At 49.2% G+C, this 21804-nt stretch overlaps 2 protein-coding genes across 4 annotated transcripts; both read right to left on the bottom strand.

The window, feature by feature from the left end:
- Window positions 1-7180: 7180 nt before the first annotated feature.
- DHX34 (DExH-box helicase 34) lies at window positions 7181-19393 on the bottom strand. Of its 3 annotated transcripts, none has more exons than XM_039362000.1 (16): window positions 18775-19393; window positions 18393-18704; window positions 17762-18019; window positions 17244-17346; window positions 15260-15477; window positions 14462-14636; window positions 13920-14119; window positions 13429-13530; window positions 12953-13192; window positions 11121-11294; window positions 10777-10882; window positions 8718-8824; window positions 8361-8636; window positions 8007-8186; window positions 7733-7883; window positions 7181-7607 (listed from the first exon to the last, which is right to left on the bottom strand). In XM_039362000.1, exons 1-16 carry the CDS (start codon window positions 19324-19326, stop codon window positions 7465-7467), a joined length of 3297 nt encoding a protein of 1098 aa, XP_039217934.1. In that variant the 5' UTR covers window positions 19327-19393; the 3' UTR covers window positions 7181-7464. The 3 variants fall into 3 exon arrangements, with proteins under 3 accessions (XP_039217934.1, XP_039217935.1, XP_039217936.1); XM_039362001.1 differs by having other exon boundaries at window positions 8406-8636; XM_039362002.1 differs by lacking the exon at window positions 7181-7607 and having other exon boundaries at window positions 7741-7883; window positions 8051-8186.
- Window positions 19394-20924: 1531 nt separating this feature from the next.
- LOC120316500 (C5a anaphylatoxin chemotactic receptor 1-like) lies at window positions 20925-21803 on the bottom strand. Its single transcript, XM_039362190.1, has one exon. It carries the CDS (start codon window positions 21801-21803, stop codon window positions 20925-20927), a length of 879 nt encoding a protein of 292 aa, XP_039218124.1.
- Between the last annotated feature and the right edge of the window lies 1 nt (window position 21804).

Raw genomic sequence — 21804 nt, 5'->3', positions numbered from 1 at the left:
AATCCTTCAGTTGCCTTTAACCTCAAAATGAGATGTGGAAATTGTTTGAAGAAAAAAGACCTTTAAATGGCAGCACCTGCACTGGTTCATTAAGGATGTGAACTGCATTATTTTCTGTGATTTCACAGTACTTCTCATAGTTGCCCACATAACATTTGTTCAAACCACAGATGGCAATCAAAGAAAATCAATTGCGTTTTCTCCAAATTCTGCCATGTGGGGGCTGGAGAAGCCAGAGGAACACATTTGAGCAGGATGCTTCCAGACTGATGGCGCCTGACAGGTGCTGCTTTACAGGAATTCTGCAGCTGCTTTGTCTTCTCTTCTTAATGGAAGGGGGGGGGGAAAGATGTATGAGAGGATTACAAATGTAAAATAATTTCCATGAATTGGATTAGTCTACAAAGTTCTACTGAGCATCATGAGAGGTGAAAAAGAAGCATCAAAAGTCTTGGTGGCTTTGAGGAAAGAGCTGCTCAAAGTAAGTAGATAGGTCAAGACTACATCTCTGCATTGCAAGGCGCTTCCTTGAAGCTATCCTGAGCTGGGCATCACTGGACCACAGCTCTCCCCCTTCAAGGTGCAAGATGCAAGGCAGTTGCAGCTACAAATAATTTGGAAAAGGAAGTTTAAGGCCCCAGTGAAATGCTCAAGTGGAATTCAGTGCAAGGAAGAGCAGAGAAGATGCCAATCAACACGTCAATGACTTGCCATGCAGAGTGTTAATAGGAAAAGAGACTTGAGGGGTCTGTGTTGCCTTTGCCTAGATCAGGGGTGTCAAACTGCCGGCCCACGGGCCGGTTTCATCATACCGAAGCTGCGCCCACCCTATTGCCAGCAATGCAAAGAATCGCAATATGCTGCAACACGTCACGTGACATGGTGAGTTTGACACCCGTGGCCTAGGTGATAAGAGTGTTCATCACAAGATGAACTGTATTCTGCAAGAACTTTTTTCAAAAGCTATTTGGCCAAAACACGACAATCTTGATGAGGAGATACTTGAAAAGTATCTCTGTAGTTCTATGCTTAATTTTAGGCATATTACTTAAAATGAATAATTTTCTGCTTTTGCTGAATTTCAGTGAACTGGGGACTAAGACTAGATAATCAGCTTCAGCATCTTTTGCCATTGCATCCCCCGGCTGCCCCTCCCCTCCCCGTTATCTCCTTTCATGCAAGCAACACTGACTATTAGGATGGGTCCTTGGTGCTCTGTGAGAGCAAGGATGAGGCCAACTCCTCTGATCACGATGTTTCCCTTCTTCTGTGCCCAGGATGCCACGTTCCATAAAGCCTCTCCTCTTCCTCCCTTACATCTTCTTAACTGATAAGCAAAAGGAGCTTTAGAAACAGAAATCTTTTATGGTAGGGAAATTCCAAAGCTCATGCTATATTGATACAATGAAAGCAACCCACTTCCCTCAAGGCTACTGAGTGGGTGTAGATGCTTGTCTTTATTCCAATGTCTTGTGTTTAGTTGACCTTCAGCAATGCAATTCAGAAGCCTCATAATAGCGGACACTATGGAAGCTTGACAGATGAATGAGTCAAGCAGATGCTGTTGCTAACAGCACCTCTAGAGCTTATTCAGTTGCCCCATGACCAAAGCATACCACAAACACTGTCTGCCCCTCTCCAGAGATGATGATGATGATGATAATAATATAATAAAAAAAGTTGGGAGGGACCTTGGAGGTCATCTAGTCCAACTCCCTGCTCAGGCAGGAAACCCTATACCATTTCAGACAAATGGCTGTCCAGTCTCTTCTTAAAAACTTCCAGTGTTGGAGCATTCACCCCTTCTGGAGGCAAGGTTGTTCCACTGGTTAATTGTTCTAACTGTCAAGAAGTTTCTCCTTAGTTCTAGGTTGCTTCTCTCCTTGATTTATTTTATTTATTTATTTATTTATGAGACTTATATACCGCTTTAAGTGCAAGCACTCTCTAAGCGATGTACACCAGTAAGCAATATATTGCTGCTCAAAGCACGAAGCTGAAAACACCAGCCTGAAGATGACGAATGGGACTTTGTCGAAACGTCGCCAAGACACTTCCAATTTTACGCGGGAGAAAACCCGAACAATCAAAGACCTACATATATATATTTATATATATTTACATTGCCCCCAACAATCTGGGTCCTCATTTTACCTACCCCAGAAGGATGGAAGGCTGAGTCAACCTTGAGCCGGTGAGATTTGAACCGCTGACCTGCTGAACACATCCGTTGCTTCTTGTCCTGCCTTCAGGTGCTTTGGAGAATAGCTTGACTCCCTCTTCTTTGTGGTAGCCCCTGAGATATTGGAACACTGCTATCATGTCCCCCCTCGTCCTTCTCTTCATTAAACTAGACATACCCAATTTCAGCAACCGTTCCTTATATGTTTTAGCCTCCAGTCCCCTAACCATCTTTGTTGCTCTTCTCTGTACTCTTTCTTAAGTCTCAACATCTTTTTTACATCGTGGTGATCAAAACTGGATGCAGTATTCCAAGTGTGGCCTTACCAAGGCATTGTAAAGTGGTATTAAGACTTCACGTGATCTTGATTCTATCCCTGTTAATGCAGCCCAGCACTGTGTTGGCCTTTTTGGCAGCTGCAGCACATGGCTGGCTCCTATTTAAGTGATTGTCCACTAGGACTCCGAGGTCCCTCTCGCAGTTACTACTATTGAAGCAAGTCACCCACCTAACCATAGTAGTCATTCCCAAGACCTTTGGTGGTTCCCTTCTGTTGATCACAAAACCATGCTTGCCAACACCCGTGATTTCAGTTTCCAGGTGAGGACCTATGATGGGTTAAATGTGCTTGTGAGGCAAAGATCAACAGCCAGGCAACAACTTTTGACCCATGGAATTCTCTCTGGGGATGTAGAGATTGAGAGATTGCCCATTGTGTTCTGGACAGCTGCTCCTCATGAGACTCTGGGAATCCAGTTTCTCCTGGAGTCTGTGAGTTGGCAGTTTAGGAGCTGAGGGATTACCATCACACTCAAAACCACTGTGCAGCCTTTATGAACGCCAGATATGCAAAAGCCTCATTTTCTTAAATACTTTTGGATACAATTAATTTCAATTTAAGAGAGATCTTACAAAGTAGGAAAGACTAAAGACTTAGTGAATTGCTTTTGTTTTTGGAATCAAGAGGGGAAAATACTATATTAAAGGATTTTGACTTAAAAAGAAAAAAGCTTAACAAGATTGAGATTTGAAGAGGACAATAATTTTAGAAAACAGAATAACATTCTTTAAGTTGAAAACCACTGCCAGGTTTTATCTTTATCCACTTTCCCCTTGATCCTTTGTAGAAATTGATCATGTAATGCCAGCCATCAGTTCTTGTTTTCATTATATTATTTCAATATTCATGTTTTCTTTCCTGCACATTCAGTAAGTTCCAATTATATTTATTCTTGGCAATCTTTTATGTAATCAGCCGTGCATGCTTTTCTTCTTCAGCAGTTTGACTCGAAGTAAACCTCTGCCTGTTTTTGTGGGGCATATAATCAATAACTATCATGACGGAGATGTAATGCATAGTGAATAGTAACTACCTTTCTTGTTTTTTGGTCCAAACTACCCATTTGAGCTTGTTTCCAGTTAATAATTCCAGCAGTATATTGTATCCCAGGTGTTCTGGCGTGGTGACCTAGTGGTGAAGACGCTCACCTCCCACTAAGAAGGTTGAGAGTTCAATCCTAGGCAGCAGCAGATGTTTCTAAGGCACAAAGAGAAAATATCTGCTGCGAACTTGGCATAGGCATCAGGAAGGGCATCCGGCCAGTAAACCCTCAGCTCCATCCAGTCGCCCAGACTCTGTCCCAAATTAAGGGATTACTGGGTCATAAAAAGGAGGTTTTTATTGTATCACAGGTATAGCCCAGGTATTGATGCTTTGATTGTTTCCATTATTAAATTTTGGCTTTAACACTTTTCTCACTTTTTAGATACACTCTGTCCTAATCACATGTTTACCTTATCCTCGCTTGATGAAATCCAACAGTAAAATACCCAGATACTTGTAGACTTCACCCTGTTGGCTCCCAAGGGCATGGCTGTTTAGCATTTCAATTCCATTACTGTTTGTGATCTTATCATCCCAACTTTATTACTATTCTAGCACATTTCTCTAGCCAAATTCCACTGCTTTATCCTTATATTTGTCAATGACTGGATTTCAATTTCTAATTTTCCATAAAGCTGCAGATTATCCATATAAAGCAAAGGTGAGATTTTATTAGCAGCTTTTCTTGCTTGGTAACCAAGGTTTGCTTCCTTCAAAGTTACTTAAAGGGGGATCACAGCAATCACAAATAATAAAGGTGATAATGAGTGACTCTGAAAAAGCCCATATTTTTTCATTTCCAACCAATTTTGTCCTGTACTGCTTCATATTTTTAAAATAAACATCCTAGTGTTTTTACTGACACCAGTTGTTTCCAAACATTTGATGATCCAACTACGTGATAATGAATCAAATGCATTTTATAATCAATCCAGATGATATGTAAAATGGATTTTCATATTTTGCAATTCTCCAACATCGCTTTATCAATCCGAACTTAATCTTTTGTACCTCTGCTTTTCCTTTTATTTCCTTTCTGTTTCACAGGAAGGATCTTATTTTCTTTAAAAATAAGCTTGGGTGTTCTCCACTTTTATGCCTATAAGTAATTTAAACATTGTAGGGTTAGGGTGTTGTCACTTTTGCTCAGTCCACTTGAATCATACACATTTTGCCAGTTATTAACCAGTTATTGATGTCCCCTTTTTCATATCTCTGTTTAGATATTTCAGCTAAAATTGAGTCATGCAATTGATGATTTTCAGATGTTGTTTTTAATCCCTTTCACCCAATTTTAGCAATTTCTGCTCTTGTTCTTCCATTTGATTTTTCATAAATTCATCTTCAAATTCTTTTATCCATCCATCATTTTAGTACAGTCTGAGTTTCTTATAGAAACTTTCCAAAACTGGATTATTTCCTTTTTGTTTGGTTTTCTGTTTTCACAATTTCTATTGCCACTTGGGCTTTGGTATAGTTGATTTTATTAACTTTATTGAACTAGAAATTCAGGTAAACGAGGGCAGATAATGATATTGTTGCCATTACGGAAACATGGTGGGATGAAAACCACAAATGGAACACACAGCTAGAGGGATTTAAATTATTTAAAAGAAACAAACCAAATAAAAGAGGAGGTGGAGTTGCTCTCTATATAAGAAATGACTACATCTCTACAGAAATACAGCATAACAATGATGAAAACTGTCTTGAATGCATTTGGGTCAATATAACATAAAAGGGGGAAAAATGACACTGCCATAGGTGTATACTATAGGCCAGTGGTGGTGAACCTATGGCACAGGTGCCAGAGGCGGCACTCGGAGCCCTCTCTGTGGGCACACGTGCTGTTGCCCCAGTCTCGCCTCCTCCTGTGACCCCCTCCTCTCCAGCAGCCCTCCTAAAGGAGAGTCGCCCCTGAGCGTGGCCTACGCAGAGCAGCGCAGCCAAGGACATGGCAGCCAGACAGCATAGACAAGGCTCTGCCCTCACACCCCATCGTGCAGAGTTGATGCTGCAGGGTGCGGGCAGAGGGCGTGACCGCCATAGCACTGCTGGGCTGCCTGGGCAATCTGCGGCGGGCCCTGGAGGCGGTGAGTGGCCCTGCGGGCAGGTGGGACGGGGGATTTTAGAACCACTGAACTATATTTTTCAAAGATCCTGGAACACTGGGGAACTACTAGAGGACTGGAAAAGAGCTGATGTAGTTCCCATCTTCAAAAAGGGGGAAAAAAAAAAAAATAGATCCAGGAAACTACAGACCTATCAGTCTGATCTCAATACCTGGGAAGATTCTGGAAAAGATAAACAATGAATCAGCGAACACCGAGAGGCAAACAAAGTCATTACTAAAAGCCAACATGGATTTGTCAAAAACAGATCATGCCAGACAAATCTTATTGCATTCCTTGACCAAGTGACAAAATTAGTGGACCAGAGGAATGCTGTGGATATAATTTACTTGGACTTCAGTAAGGCATTTGATAAAGTAGATCACAACCTACTACTTGATAAGAGCATCACCACCAGATGGATTCGTAGCTGGCTGACCGGCCGTACTTAGCATGTGGTCCTCAATGGAAGTGCATCTACATGGAGGAAAGTGTGTAGTGGGGTGCCCCAGGGCACTGTTCTGGGCCCAGTGCTCTTCAACATCTTCATCAACGATTTGGACAAGGGGAGAGATGGGGAACTCATCAAATTTGCAGATGACACCAAGCTGGCAGGAATAGCCAATACTCCAAAAGATAGGCTAAAGATATAGGAGGATCTGGACAGACTTGAACACTGGGCACTATCTAACAAAATGAAATTCAGTGGTGGAAAAAGTAAGGTTCTACATTTAGGCAAGAAAAAACAAATGTACAGGTATAGTATAGGGGGTACTGTGAGAAGGAGCTCGGAATCCTAGTGGACAATCCCTTAAATATGAGCCAGAAGTGTGCTGCAGCTGCCAAAAAAGCCAACACAGTGCTAGGCTGCATTAATAGAGGGATAGAACCAAGATCACATGAAGTATTAATACCACTTTACAATGCCTTGGTAAGGCCACACTTGGCATACTCTATCCAGTTTTGGTCACCACGATGTAAAAAAGATGTTGAGACTCTAGAAAGAGTACAAAGAAGAGCAACAAAGATGATTAGGGGATTGGAGGCTAAAACATATAAGGAACGGTTGCTGAAATTGGGTATGTCTAGTTTAATGAAGAGAAGGACGAGGGGGGACATGATAGCAGTGTTCCAATATCTCAGGGGCTGCCCCAAAGAAGAGGGAGTCAAGCTATTCTCCAAAGCGCCTGAAGGCACGACAAGAAGCAACGGATTGAAACTAATCAAGGAGAGAAGCAACCTAGAACTAAGGAGAAACTTCTTGACAGTTAGAACAATTAACCAGTGGAACAACCTTGCCTCCAGAAGGGGTGAATGCTCCAACACTGGAAGTTTTTAAGAAGAGACTGGACAGCCATTTGTCTGAAATGGTATAGGGTTTCCTGCCTGAGCAGGGAGTTGGACTAGATGACCTCCAAGGTCCCTCCCAACTTTTTATTATTATTATCATCATTATTATCATCATTATTATTATTATTATTAAAACATCCTAATAACCCCACCTTAAAATTAGCATACTTTATTTTAGCAGAATGGTTAAAAATGTCCTGGTTAATGACCGCAACAAAATAAGTAATGCCTCACAATTACAATATGCCCACATCAATTCAAGGTTTTTGCAGCAATGCCAGACATGCCCCATAGTGACTCATACTGCCCCGATTGTGTCAAACAGTTGGTTGGGGAGCAGCCAGCCTCCCCTTCCCCTTGGCTCATCCTCTGAACCACAGCCAGTTCCAGGGAGCGATCCAACTGTCAGAAGCAGCCAAGGGTCCCCCAGGCCCCTTTCACAGGCACCCCTGATGCTGATTCCGATGTTTCAGGATTTCTGTGGGTGTGAGGTACAGGCTCTCCCGGCAGATGGCACAGTGGTAGAGTTGCTGCAGGGCAGAGGGGCCAGAGGCAGTCACTGCTGCACCCCCTCTGGGCCCTGGGGGAGTAGAGAAGGCACAATGAGAGGGACCCCAGTGCTCCAGTTCTGAAGTTGAGCCCTTGCCCCTCTCCTTCCCAAAACCCAGGACAGCCCGCTGAAAATGCAGCTCCGAAAGGACTTGCCTTCAAGGCCGGGCTCTCTGTCCTGAGGGTCAGGAGACTGGCAGGCCTCTTCATGGGCCATACGCTCCAGAGGAGTGAAGGGCATGTAGAGGCCGCATCGTGGGCAAGCCCAAAAGCTGCGCAGACAGTCACTGTACAGATCTCCCTCATCCTGTGGGGGCATAAGGAGAAAGTACACAGAGCCGGTGGGCTGCTGCCCCCTCCCACAGCCAGGAATGAGAAACATCCCCAAACCCAGGAATTCTTCCTTCACCCCATCCCTTCCTGGACTCACTGCCAGACAATTAAATGTCAGGAAGTCGCCAATCCTGTAGCCACCTTTCATCTCGTGGGGCACCAGCTGCACCCCCTGGAAGAAGCTGGGCAGCCCTTCAGCCTCCTCAGGTGCCATCTGAGGGCCTCCATACAGGTGCTGCTGCTCCAGAGGTGTCATTCGTCGGAGGCTGTACTGGACCTAAAGGCACAACCAGAGATGCTCAGAGCAGCATCAGAGAGGCCAACCTCTGTTCCTAACTGGCAGGGAGGTTCCTCCTCCACCCCTTAACCCAGCAGCCACAACCCCTCCCCAGACAACAGCCTACCAGGCTTGGCCAGCCTCCGCCTTTCTCCCCATGGCATAGCCACGCACCTCTGTCTTCAGGAAGCTCGACAGTTCATGTGTGAGTTGGCGCACCTCCGGGACGCTGGGTGGTGCCTCTGCCTCTTCCTCCTCCCCAGCCGGGTCTGCCAATCGTTCCAGACACCTGTCCAGCACTTTGTCCCAAGAGGCCCGGAGGTGCAGGGCAGTGCCGAGCATCTGCACAGCCGTCTCTGCCACGGGGACTTGGAGCTCAAGCCAGGAGTCAGCCACAATGCGTGTGCAGTGGGCGTTGGTGTCAAGAGAGCGAGCCAAAAGCAGCAACACCTGGGGAGGAAAGCAGCCGTTTCAGGAGGGAGAAAACCCAAAGGGCAAAGCAAGACACACAGTCTACCAGAGCTCACTCACCTGCAGTGCCGGCAGGCGGAGGCAATTCACCAGGTATGGCTTGTGGGTCTCCAGCAGTGAGACGAAGGACAGGATTTGGGGGGGGCTGGTCATCCTCTCTTTGGCATCTGTGGGCAGGAAGACCATTCCCTCAGGTTCCTCCAAAAGTCCATCCTTCCTAAGGTCCAGAATAGTCTTATTCCCGGCTTTGGGCCAGACTAGCTCGCCCTTTATTGCCCTCCAGCTGAACCAGCCACGAAGGGAGAGGAAAGCCTGTTTGCCACTTCTTGCAACGCTTCTCTTCTTGGCTACTTCAGTGCAACCTGTACCTGACCCAGGACGGCCAACTGCCCCGCAGGGAGGCTGACCCAAGGGGCAAGACGCAAGGTCAACACAGGTGCAGAAGAAAGCCAGACCCAAAGGTCTCCTTTGCCTTATTTTTAATTGGGATGACATAATAAATCTCCCACAATATGAACAGGAATTGTCAATTGTGAATTGCATTGACAGGAGGAATTGTTAGTTCTAAAAAATGTTATCTAAGGTTTTCCTACATTTCAAATCTGGTTGACTTGTTTTTTCTTTCCCCAGTCCACTCAGCCAACCCATTTCAAGAAGTCACTTTGTCATTCAAACTGTTGCAGAGGAACGGACCATTAAATCTGATTATAAGATTTATAAATAAGCAGCAACAGATGCTTCAGATGGATAAGGCTCATTTTCCTCCCATATTTTTTTTCCAGTGAAATCACGCGAGGTATTAGTACCGCTTTGTCTTGTCTTGTCATGGAAAAACCCATGACAAGACAAGAGACAGCAACACAAGGACAATAACTCTTACTTTAGGATTCAGAGGTTTAATTTGCTAATAATTTGGAACATAACATAGCATTCATTACTTACATCAATAACCCATTGCAATGAGGACCAAATGGCAATAGCAGATTCAAATAGAACAGCTATAAACCAATGGCCTGGAATCAGACTTAAACCAACGTTTTTATACTTTCCTTTTACTGACCACCCACTCATAATTCTTCCTTGCAATGACAATTCCCATCTGAAACTTCTACGCATCTGCTACTTGCACTTACCCTTTTCCCACGGATAAAATACGTATATTCCAAATATATATAGAATTACATACATTGCATTTTATATTGCACAGAGCTCAGCAGATTACAAATAGCACATTCTTATTGTGAAATAACAAAGTTCAAGTTAAAGCATTAAATCATTAATATGGAACCTATTCTATGTTTATTCATTCCTATCCTATGAAATGAGAAGGGGCAACATTTCTTGTTTCCCACAACACCTGGAATACTGCAGCCAATTTTGGTCACCATATCACAAAAAAGATGTTAAGAGTTTGGAAAAAATTCAGAGAAGAGCAACTAAGATGATCAAAGGCCTGGAGACTAAAACATACGAAGAACGGCTGCGGGACTTAGGTTTGGCTAAAGAAAAGAAGAAATGCGGGAGACATGATAGCAGTATTCCAGTATTTGAGGGGCTGCCATAAAGAAGAGGGGGTCACGTTATTCACCAAAGCACCCAGAGGGCAGGACAAGAAACAGTGGTTGGAAACTGACCAAAGAGAGAAGCAACTTGGAATTAAGGAGAAACTTCCTGACAGTGAGGACAATTAACCAGTGGAACCGCTTGCCTTCAGAAATCGTGGGCACTCCATCACTGGAGATTTTTTTAAAAAGGCTAGACAGTCACTTGTCTATGATGGTATAGGTTCTCCTGCTTGAGCAGGGGGCTGGACTAGAAGACCTCCAAGGTCCCTTCCAGCTCTGCTCTATTTCTATTCTAATTCTTATTCTATTCTATTCACTCCTCCTGCCAAATAATGCTGAAATGGAAACCGGGGTTTTCCTTCCTCTTCCCACACTGTCATAACTTCATTTCACAGCCAGGCTGGAAACATGATTTCCAGCACAGAAAACCTCAAAATAATACTAGAAAAACTAGAAAGCCAGAAAAAAGCTCCCGACTCTCTCAGGTGGCCAAGATCTCTCTTGAGGCCACCAGGAGTGGAGATTCTCCTGGGGCTGAAGGACTTCCTCCTTACCTGGGTCCCTGCCAGCCTTGGAGTCTGAATGCAGCAGCTCTGGGGCATCAGCAAAAACACTGGTTGGGTGCAGGACAAGGCCGGCTTTCTCTCTCGTGTGGAAGATCTGGAGAGCACACAAGAATGACTTCATAGGGTCTTTTAACGGTTTATATATTGTTTTGTGCTTAACAGCTGGAAGCCACCCAGATCATGTGCAGGTGAGATAGGTGGCTATGCAGACTGAAGCAATAAATACCATCAACCTCTTGAAAGCCTGGAAAGACCTTCCCCCTGCCATGCCAGGCCTGATTCTAGCCTCCTTTGACCCTCAGTCCGATAGAGTGGCCAGCAGGGACACTTGCCTGTTCTGAATCCTTGCGGCTCTCGTTGAAGGGGTCAGGGATAGCCAGTTGAGGATAAAGGCCCTGGGCCAGCGCCAGCTGCAGCAGAGACAGCTGGCTAGCTGAGAGCCCATGGGCTTCACTGGCAGCTGCCTGCAGCTCTTCCATATCGTGCCGCAGCTGGAAATTCACATCCTGCGAGGCGACAGCAACACAACCAGCCACCTGCAGACCCAGACAGACTGACCCAGGCATGCACCCCCTCTCCCTTCCAGCCCGGAGCCCTGGTGTCTGTAGGAAAGACCTCACCCCCAAAGTGCTTCAGGGGGGCCCTCCAGAAGGCCTAGGCCCAAAGCCCCCATTCCAGCCTCCCCATGTTGCAAACATCCGCCTGTGGATGAGGCAGGAAGCCTCCCTGTGCTTCCCAAAGTGACCGGGGCCATGGCATCAGCCCTTTCGGGGGCCGACGCACCACGGCCCGCCTGAGAGTGCCAGCGACTGCCATGGAAGCGGTCACTGAAAAGAGGACGAGGGAGGATGTGGAAAAAGCGGGAAAGTTCTGGATTCAAGTCGAAGCCCCGATTCAGTTTAGGAACTGATGAAGGAGTTCTTCTTTTGGAACTCAGAGATTAACAGTGGAAATTGGCTCTCCGCAGCGAGGTCCTTGCATGTACCAGTGGAAAGATTGGGCATCCCAAGCAGTGCTGTGGGGCCTTCCAAGCCAATGGGGAAGCTGGATTCACTTAACAACCGTGTGATTTATTCAACAACTGCGGCAAAAAAGATCATAAAATCAGGCACGACTCGCTTAACAACCGCGTTGCTCAGCAATGGAAATTCTAGTCCCAATTGTGGCCATTGAGTCCGCTAGTTGCTGCTGCCTATAGGGGCGCTGCTCACCCGTTTCAGTGCCAAAGCCAGCGCCATCCGGTGGCCAGCATGATGTGGTGGAGTGCTGTGACCTTCCCACTAAAGTGGCACCTATTTATCCACCCACATTTGCCTTCTTTCATGCTCCTGCTGGCTGGGCAGGAGCTGGAGCGACCGACGGGAGCTCATCCCTTCGCGTGGCCCTTGGGTCTTGAACCTGGGCTGCCAGCTCTCCAGCTGACTAGCCCAGCGTCTCAACCACTGAGCCATCCTGCCGCCCCTATAACCACAGAGTGAGTGGTAAAGTTTATAACTGTACGTATAATTGCTATGAAGATCAGAAGTTACCTCTCTGTATGTTTTTTCTTTCTTTCTTGATTTTTGGCTTTCTCTTTGATTTCTTTTTCTTCTCTTCTTCTTTGTATTAGTTTGTATTAGTTATTTTCCTTTCTAAAAACCTTTAAGTGTGTGTGTGTGTGCGCGTTCACGAAAGTTAAGGCCTACCCCGAAAATAAACCCTAGCTTGATTTTGGGGGATGGGTCTAATATAAGACTTACCCCCAAAATAACCCCTAGTTTTTAGGCGAGGCATATGCTAGGGTGGACATAGGGGGGGTGGGGTGGAGCTGCCCCATGTGGCCCTCACCCACTTACCGTTGCAGCCTGCCTCTCCTCACCAGCCCATTTCTCCTGCAGCATTCCCCGGCCTGCATTTCACAGTCAGAGGCCTTTCCGTAAGGCCTCTGCAGCCAGCAACTGCAAAATGCAGGCCGGAGCTCCATTCTCAGCTGCAGAATGAAGCTGCTCCTTCAGCTGCAAAAGAAGGGGGACGGCTGGGCAGGGCTGTCAGTGCCGCCACGGCGAGGTAGTGGAAAAGAAACCCCCCCAAAAGACAGAGACAGAGAGAGGCAGAGAGAGACAGAGACAGAGAGGTGCTAAAGAGAAACTGCAAGTCAGCTGACCCCTACTCTCACTCGCCCCACCTGGATGTCTGGGCAGGAACTGCCCTTCTCCTCTTCCCCAGATAAACTGGACCCGCCTCCTTCCTGCTGGTCCTCCTCCTCCTCCTGCAGCCGCAACAGCTTCCGCCGGCGCCCGCCCCTTTGCTCATGCTCCCGCTTTAGTCTGCGCAGCTCTTGATGTTCCCACCGCCGCCTCTGTCGGGTGTAGGTGGTGCAAGGCTGAGTAGGAGGGCCCAGCAGCTGGTGGTCTCGCAGCAATTCCTGGCAGAGCAACGGGAAGGAAAGGATATCCCACCTTTGCTCAAGGTTAGGGAAGCCCCTTCCAGCCCACCTTCTCTTCTCTCCACAAATGGTGTCCTTGTGAGTGAAGACAAAGAACAGCCCAACTCTTCCACATCACCACCACCAACACACCGGGAGCTTCCTACCACCAGGCGCCCAGCTTTTGTTTGCTTAGTGGCCCTCCTCACTCCCGGCCCTTCTGAATTGACATCAACCTGAAACTGGCGCCGCAGATTGGCTGCCTCGTAGAGCCGATGCTCCTCCAGGCCCCGACGCCGGCACCACCGCTGGGATCCTCGACGATTGGCTGCTTTCTCCTGCCAGCCAGACATAAGAGAAGCCCAGTTCGCATGTCTCAGAAGGAAAGCAAGGCCCAGCTCCGTACCCCAAGTAAAGGGCATACGTGCCAACAAGACCTTCCTGTCCCCTTGCCTGGAGCAGGAACGGAGCTTGGCTGGAAAGATGCCACCTCAAATGGGGAGTCAGTATTCAGTGAGCCGAGCACCCTCCTTCCGAGAGAGCCGAAAGAGCAAAGGGGAAGGCTCAGGGAATCCAGAGAAAACACCTTGCACAAGGGCCCTGGGCTGGAAAAGGACCCTGCAGGGAGAGCCTCCCACCTGGCAGTCCTCTGGCTCTCGAGGAAGGGAAGGATTGGCAGGCCGAACTCTTCATGCTGCATCTGTGGCATTTTTTGTGCCCTGCCTACCTGGACCCAGGCATTGAAGATATTCAGAAGGGTCAGGGGGTCTCCCAGTAGGCTCCTCAGGCTTCGCCGGGCTGCCAGGCAGTCCAGGTTGCTGCGCCCACCGGCCCTGTTCAGGAAGGGAGAGGGCACACTGAGGACAGCGGCAATGGTGAGCGTCGGGGCAGCCAGATCCAGGAGCGTCCCTAACACCAGCATCTTCCCTGCAGAGGAAGAGATCACATGAGGCAGCAGGCAGGGCTCACCCAGGCAGCCACTCCTGCCGGCCACAACCTCCAGCTGCCTTCCTCTGCATGGGGGGGGGGAAGGGGGGGCAGGAAGCCCCCCCCCTCAGGCTTTCCAGCAAAGTTCAGCACAATGCCCATCCCACAGAATTCAAGGTGATCCCTGCATGGAGCTGTCAGTTCCAGGAAGACACACTGGGCAAATTGTGAGATGACGAGGAATCTGGAAGCAGCCCAGGAAACTGCATGCTGCACCCCTCAAGTGGCCAGAAGGAGGAGAAATCTTCATCCACGGGGATACCAGCTGCACCCATCACTCACCAATCACCACATCAACTGGCAGCTGAGCCAGGAGAGTCCCAATGGGCGTCAGGGCCTCTGCTGAGTCCAGGGCACCCTGATGCTTTAGGTAGCCCAGGGCCGCCTCCAGGCTGGCTTGAGGGGGCGGCTCCAGGAAAGGGAACACTCGGGGATCGCCTAGGCCCATGCTCTTCATCTGGGAACAGAGGCAGAACAAGAGTGGCTTCATTTCAGCAAGCAAGTCAGACTCTCCTACTCTTCTTGGGCCCAAACTGCTGCTCTCCTGCCTGTTCTTCCCAGGGATGGAAGGAGTTCCTTCTTAAGGCCAGGGGAAGACTGGCAAATCCATAGGTTTGTTAAGGAAGACCCAGAGGGACTAGACAGGAACTTGGAATACATTTGTGTGGCCCAGAATTAGGCCAACTGGACTCGGGTCTCCAGAGCCCAGACAAGAAACAGCTTTTCTCTTCAACTACTGTCTATCCACACACCTACCCCGCCCCATCCCCATTCTAGGATTGGAACAGGGGGCTTCTCAGAAAGCAGGTTCCCACCCTGAACAAGAGGGAGATGGTGGTGGTTCTTCTCTGAAGACCTCTGCTTCCCCACCAATGGGGCAGCAGTGGGGCAGTCGGGCATCAGCCACCACTCTGTATCGGGATGCCAAACCCTCCCTGAGCATTACAGATCCGCACAGCTTGCAGCCCTTCCCTTTGAGCAATTACTGGGCAGTTTGGGGCATCTGGAGGAATCAGCAGTCTTCCTCGTGACTCCCCCAGCACACAGCCTTGAATTGCAATCGCCATGGAGCAAGCCTACCTGTAAAATCAGGGCATCCAGTGCCACCCGCTGGATCTCTGGCACTGGATAAGGGGCAAAATTGTCATAGTCTGATTCAGCATAGAGGCGGTAGCAGACTCCGGGCCCAGACCGGCCTGCCCGACCCTTGCGTTGCTCAGCACTGGCTCGGCTGATCCAGAACTCCTGGAGGCGATGTAGCTTGGCCTTGGAGTCATAGCTCAGCTCTTTCACCTTTCCTAAAAAGAAGTGGGAGGGGGACCATGAGGAAAAGAGATACGCAAAACTTTGGAGACATCAGCAGCAAAGCCCAGAGCTCAAAGGAGGGAAATCCCAGCATAGTCTTCTTTTGGCTTCTAATGGTCATCACCAGACAGGCCGCTCAGTGAGATGAGCCCTACCCTCGGATCTGGCCCTTTGGGGCCCATCAACAGTTGATGTATTTGATTGCTGGACTCCACCAGAGGTCTAGATTCTGGTTCCTGTATGCGGTTGTCCATGTTATCTTTTAGTCCTTATATTGTTCCTACAAGTGAACCGATTGGGACTGTCAATGATATTATTTTTGCCCTGGGGACACTCAAGCTTATCCATCCTTTGTTGACCTTGATCAATCATGGCAGAATGCTTCGGCACTGTTTCCTTCTGCAGGTCCTTCCAAAGATTACTGCCCTTCCTTCCTTTCCCCCCCTCCTCCCTTTCTCCAAATCCCAGGGGTGGCTGCAGTTTCCTCTGCTCACAGCTTTGGGGATCAACTGACTTGGTATCCATTTACTAGTTTTACAGTGGGAGTTGCTAAGTTTCCCTTGAGGGACACTCATAGAATTTGGGGGGTGGCTTCTCTGGCACCCTCATGGGTCGACTCCCGCAGGGTTAGGCAGCTGCTCCTTGGCAAGAGTCATTCAGGCTGTTCTGGACCCTCTCCTCTTCTCGGCTCTCATAATACCATAGGGCTGGCTCTTCAGTGGATCAGTAACTGGCCAGAGTTCAGGGTAAATTCTGGTGCTGGCCTTGTGCACCCCAGTATTTATCTGTCCTGCTTTCAGGATTTCAGGAACTGGCTGCATCCAACTCTGGAAGGACCTGTGGAACAACTTGAAGACCAAGGCTTCAAGACCTTTTGAATATAGACTAGATGATTCATGCAGGATCTGCTCATCCATTCCTTAATCCTGACAATTCTTATTGTTTTTATTTCAGTGACAATGTCTGCAAACTTGGTTGTATCATAGAATGTTATTTTAAATACGGGTGTGTGGGTGTGGTACTGTGCTTGGTTAATTCCAGGGTCAGCACCTGGTGTCCCCTGGTCATAATGAACCCACTTTATTAGTGGCATAGGCTCTCACAGCCAGTATCTGTTGCACAGTGTTGAGCTTCAGGGTCTAGTGACCCTGGTCTAGGCAACAGATTTCCTGACGTTTCACCCCCAGACATGGCTGGCAAGGTGATAATTAGACTGTTTCCCCCGATTTATACTGCGTCTTGGGAAAGGCAGGCAATAAATCATCCTCATCAATATTTTATCTTGGGTCAGTTTGTGCCATTCCAAGGAAAGTCAGAACTGCACAAAACAGCCCAGGCTGATTAATCTCAACTCCATTTTGGGGGCCCCATGTCCATCCCCATGGTCTAGAGTTATGGAGATGGCCTGGAAGGAACATCCAGAAGCTCTACAAAAGCAACAAGGGCAGAAATGTGAGTTCTGGGAAAGCAGAAATAACACATGAGAACCAACCCTGTGCACCAAATCAGATCAAGACACCTCAGGACACCAGGAGCTCCCTCCAATGAGAGTTCCCTTGGGGCTTCCCTCTTCTTCCCCCCATTACAGCCTAGGGAGGAGCCAGCCCTGAGCCTCTTCTTTCCCTTCTGCCCTGGTTGCTTCTGGAATGGCTTCGCCTGATTATTCCCTTCAAGTTCACCTCCTTTGCTTCCTGGGTGAAAAAAAGCAGCTCTCCTCCATTGGCCAACCCCCCCCCCGGGGTGGGGGAAGAACTCTCACCTGCATCAACAACAAATCGGACCCCATCAATGGTCACGGAAGTCTCGGCAATGTTGGTGGAAATGATGCACTTCCGGACTCCTGGTGGAGGAAGGCCAAAGATCTGAAGAGCAATGACAATGGCTGTTAAGAAGTTCTGGTTTTGTTGTTGTTGTTTTTAAAAAATAAGTCCCATATCTCTGATCAGAGAAAGATAACAAAAACTGCAACAGAAGCCTAGAAAGCTGCCATTAGGTGCCACCCCCCCAAAAAATCTGACTCTATTTGTGAACGGTTTAGAGTGCTGTGGAGCGCAATGTGAGTCTAAGTGCTATTTGCTAAGCTTTCTCCTCTTTCCATGAAAAAATACAAGGATGACAAGACTGCAACAAGCTGAAAGGGCCCCCAAACTCTAGCTGCACTCCATCTGGTGACACCAGCACCCTGGATTCAATTGGTCACCTCTCCATAATAACAAGACCCTCCCACCATTGAAAGTGGGAGGAAGAAGTTTACCTCTCCAGCCCTGCTCGACTCACCTTGTCCTGCTCAGCCACAGAAAGGGTGCTGTGCAGAGGAAGGACCACCCAGCGCTTAGTGAAGGCCGCGTAAGACTGCGCAGCCTCCACCACCGCCCCAATCTCAGCCACTCCACTGAGGAAGATGAGCAGGTCTCCCCTCTCCTCCGGCGGGTACTTGTGGTCGATAGCCTGGAGCACCCGCAGGAAGGGCTGGGCGCCCAGCCTTTCCCTGCGCCCACGGCTGCTTTCCTCAGGGGGGATGGGTTCATAGATGACCTGCATGGAACAGGAGGTCACATTGGCCCACCTGGTCTTCTTTTAAACCACAATTTTAAGCCTTCTATGTTACAAGAACTACAGCTGGAAGGACACGGGCAGCTTCCGATTAAAAACTCATAGAGTAGGGCGAGTGCAAGGAGTTAGCAAATTACTATTATTTATTGATGTATGAAATCCGTATACCACAAAAGACAGCAAATCTGAGAAACAAACAAATAAACCTACTTCCCAGAAGGGGTTTCAACCACCCTTGCCAAAAGCCCTCCAAAACACCAGCAGGCCAGGCCTTCAATTTCTCAGGGGAACCTTGTTCCAGCAGGCAGGCGTCCTCTGGACCATTTCCTGGGTGTTTTTCTTCCCGCACCCTCACCGTGATGGGGAAGAGGCGTCCAGGAACTTGGATCACAGGAGCGCCCCCAAAATAGTCGGCAAAGAGCTGGATGTTGATGGTGGCAGACATGAGCACCAGCTTGAGGTCAGCCCGGACAGGCAGGAGCCGGCGCAGGACGCCCAGCAGGAAGTCACAGTGCAAGTGGCGCTCATGGACCTCATCCACGATCAGTACCCGGTAGGCGGGCAGCGTGGGCTCCCGCTGGGCCTGGCGCAGGAGCAGCCCTTCGGTCAGGAAGACGATGCGCGTGGCGGGCGAGCGAGCGCTCTCGAAGCGGATCTGGTAGCCGACCTGCGCAGGGAAAGGAGACCAGTCACTCCCGGGCCCGGCTGCCCCCGGCCGCCCGCGCGCGTGTGCTCACCTGGTCCCCGAAGCGCCCCAGGCTCTCGCGGGCCACGCGCTGAGCCAGGGCCACGCAGGCCAGGCGCCGCGGCTGGGTGCAGGCCACGTGGGCGTAACCGGTGGCCAGCAGGAACTGGGGCACCTGCGTGGACTTGCCGCAGCCCGTGTCCCCGGCCACCAGCACCACCGGGCTGCGCGCCAAGGCGGCCAGCAGCGCCTCCCGCGAGCGGGCGATGGGCAGGGCGGCGCGCTCCCGCTGCAGCCGCACCAGCCGGGCCAAGCTCCGCCGCTGCGCGAAGTCCAGGAAGCGGAGCAGCGCCAGGCCAAAGCGGCGCGCTCGCGCCGGGGACACGCCGGCCACTTCTCGCCGCGGCAGCCGCAGGTTCAGGCGGCGCTCAGGGTCGTAGGCCGGTCGGCCCCCCGCGCCGGAGCCCCGCCGCTCGCAGAAGCCGCGCAGCCGCCGGAAGAAAGCCCAGAAGTCCTCCCGTTCCTGGCCGGTACAACCCGGCGAGAAATAGGCGGCCTCCAGGCGGGCGCGCGTGGCGGGGCAGTCCCAGCCCTCCGCCGCCATCCCGGCTGCTCTCCCCGGTAGCCGGCGGCACGACAGGCGCCGGGCGGGCGGGAGCAGGAAGCGCTGGGTGGGGGGGCGGGGCTGTGGCGGAAAGCCTGGGAAGCTGCGAGAGGTGGGCGGGTGGGCGGAGAAAGGGAGATAACTCCCCTCCCGCCCCGCCCCCCCCTTGGGCAGGTCAGCAAGGAATTCGGACCGAGCAGGTATGGTTTGCTCGTTTATGAGAAGTTTGTGCAGCGTGGATACGTGGGCTGCGCTGGCTGTGTGACGATTGGTTGACTGGACAGACTTTTTAAATCAGTGACGTGAGTTGGAACAGGTGATATACGTTGCTTTAATTTTTGTTTTTCGGAATTTATTATATTTATACCCCTCTTTTATCATTTTTATAAATAACTCAAGGGGGCGAACTTATCCAACACCACTTCCTCCTCCTGTATTCCCCACAACAACCCTGTGAGGTGGGTTGGGCTGAGCGAAGGGACTGATCCAAAGTCACCCAGCTGACTTAAGGCAGGACTAGAACTCACAGTCTCCCGCTGTGACTGAAGAGTACCATATTTTCATATACTATAGCTTTGTTATCTAGTACATGGGTAGATTGTTGCTCTGAAAATACTTGATTGGTGCTGGTTGCTTTGCAATAAAACTGGATCTGTAGCTTGCTATTGCTTTCTCTGCTGACATGAATATCTAGTGTGGGAAGTCAGAGAAGGAAATGTTTTTGGAAATATTTAAAAGGCAGAATATATTCCTGACTGGAGTCAGGAAACTGGGATTAGGAAGAAGATCCCTAGAATCAACAATCCCTCACACCAAAAATCTAAGAGTCATCAACTACAGTCCCAGGGAAGCAGGATTGACCTTTGGGACATACTAGGATTAACCCACCACCATCAGAATACCAGAAAGGCACACTCTGACTCAGATCAGGTCAAAGTTCATGCCACAGGAAAAACCCACTCCCTACCTGTGCTCTCCCTCTTTTCTTTCAGAGCCATCTTTCTGTCTGGCTCTTCTCTTCAATAAACTGCAACCTTCTTTCTAAAGCAGTCACCATGTTGTTTATTCCCGGCTTGGACTGAATCATGATGAAGACTTTTCCTTCAACACTAGGAAGAGTAGTCTATTGTTTTCCATTCTCCTCTGAATTTAATTCCACAAGAGGAATCAAATTAGGGGAAAATAGGATCCTAACAGTGGTGCAGCACATGGATTAATTGTAGTTTATACCTTCTGATATCAGTGGTGTAGGCTGCTCAGAAATGAAGTGCCATATAAGTTGCAATAAATGAAATGTTAGTATATCAGTAATATTTTCTGTTATATTTATACACAGATACACATGCATAGGCAGGCATACTGAAGCAATACACAAAAGTTTAGGCACATTTCTGTCCACTTATTTATTTTTATCTTTGAATAAGGGAGAAACGGTGGTTCAGAGAGTCAGTGACAGTCACTGGATCTTGGGCAGTTGGTCCCAGTGGAGAACAACACTAGCACGGCAGAATGGCCAGAGGGAGCAGCTGGGAATATGTTTCTAGCCAAAGGGGAGCAAGCTCAAAGATAGAGGCACAGCGGCCTTGCTCAGGAAGGGCTTACAGGGTTGTGCAAGTGCTCTGAACTTCCATAGTGGTGCAGGAGCCCTGAGTGCCCCCCCTGGCCTGGGAGGTGGCTGTTGATATTTCCTCTTTCAGGACATTGCGCAACACGGCAGTCAGTGAGCGCCAGATTTTAACCTTGAAGCCTTGACCTGCAATGACGTAGATGATGGGGTTGATGCCGCTGTTGGTGCTGGCGAGCGCCACGGCCAGGGGGTCTATCTGGTTCAGGAAATGGAAGAGGGGGCTCCTCGGATTCTTACTGGCCAGAATCAGGCCAATCACATGATAAGGAGCCCAGCAGACAAAAAAGCTCACTATGATCACCAAGATCATTTTCAGGGTCCTCCTGGAGCGTGTGAAGCGACTGTTGCGTACACGCAGAGCCAGCAGCCCGTAGAAGAGGCTGAGGGCTACTGAAGGGACCAGGAAGCCAGTGAGGAAGCGTGTGACCGCCACAGAGATCTCAGCAGTTTGGTGATTTACACCAAAGAAGCCATAGTCGACCACACAGAGTATCAGGTTATGAAACTCATATTGTGTTCTTCTGGTCAGGAATGAAGGTAGAGTGAGCAGGGTGGCAAAGATCCAGGCCCCGCCACACAGTCTCCAGGCTAAGCGGGTCGAGCGGTGATTCTGGCACCAGACGGGCTTCACCACGAGGGCACAACGATCCATGCTGATTAGGGTCAGCAGCAGGATGCTAGAAAACATGTTGAGGATGATGATGGAAGGCAAAAACTTGCAGGCAAAATCTCCCAGCTCCCAATGATTCTTGGAGCCAAGGGACACGGCCAGAACAGGCAGAGACAGGCAGCAGAGAAGGTCTGCTACCGAGAGGTTAAGGAACCAGACTGAGCTCACTGTGCGCTGCATC

The sequence above is a fragment of the Crotalus tigris genome, unplaced genomic scaffold, assembly GCF_016545835.1.
Source record: "Crotalus tigris isolate CLP2741 ecotype Arizona unplaced genomic scaffold, ASM1654583v1 scf7180000019364.2947544272:3078424, whole genome shotgun sequence".
In the NCBI taxonomy this organism is placed as follows: domain Eukaryota; kingdom Metazoa; phylum Chordata; class Lepidosauria; order Squamata; family Viperidae; genus Crotalus; species Crotalus tigris.
This window is presented reverse-complemented; position numbering and strand designations above follow the sequence as displayed.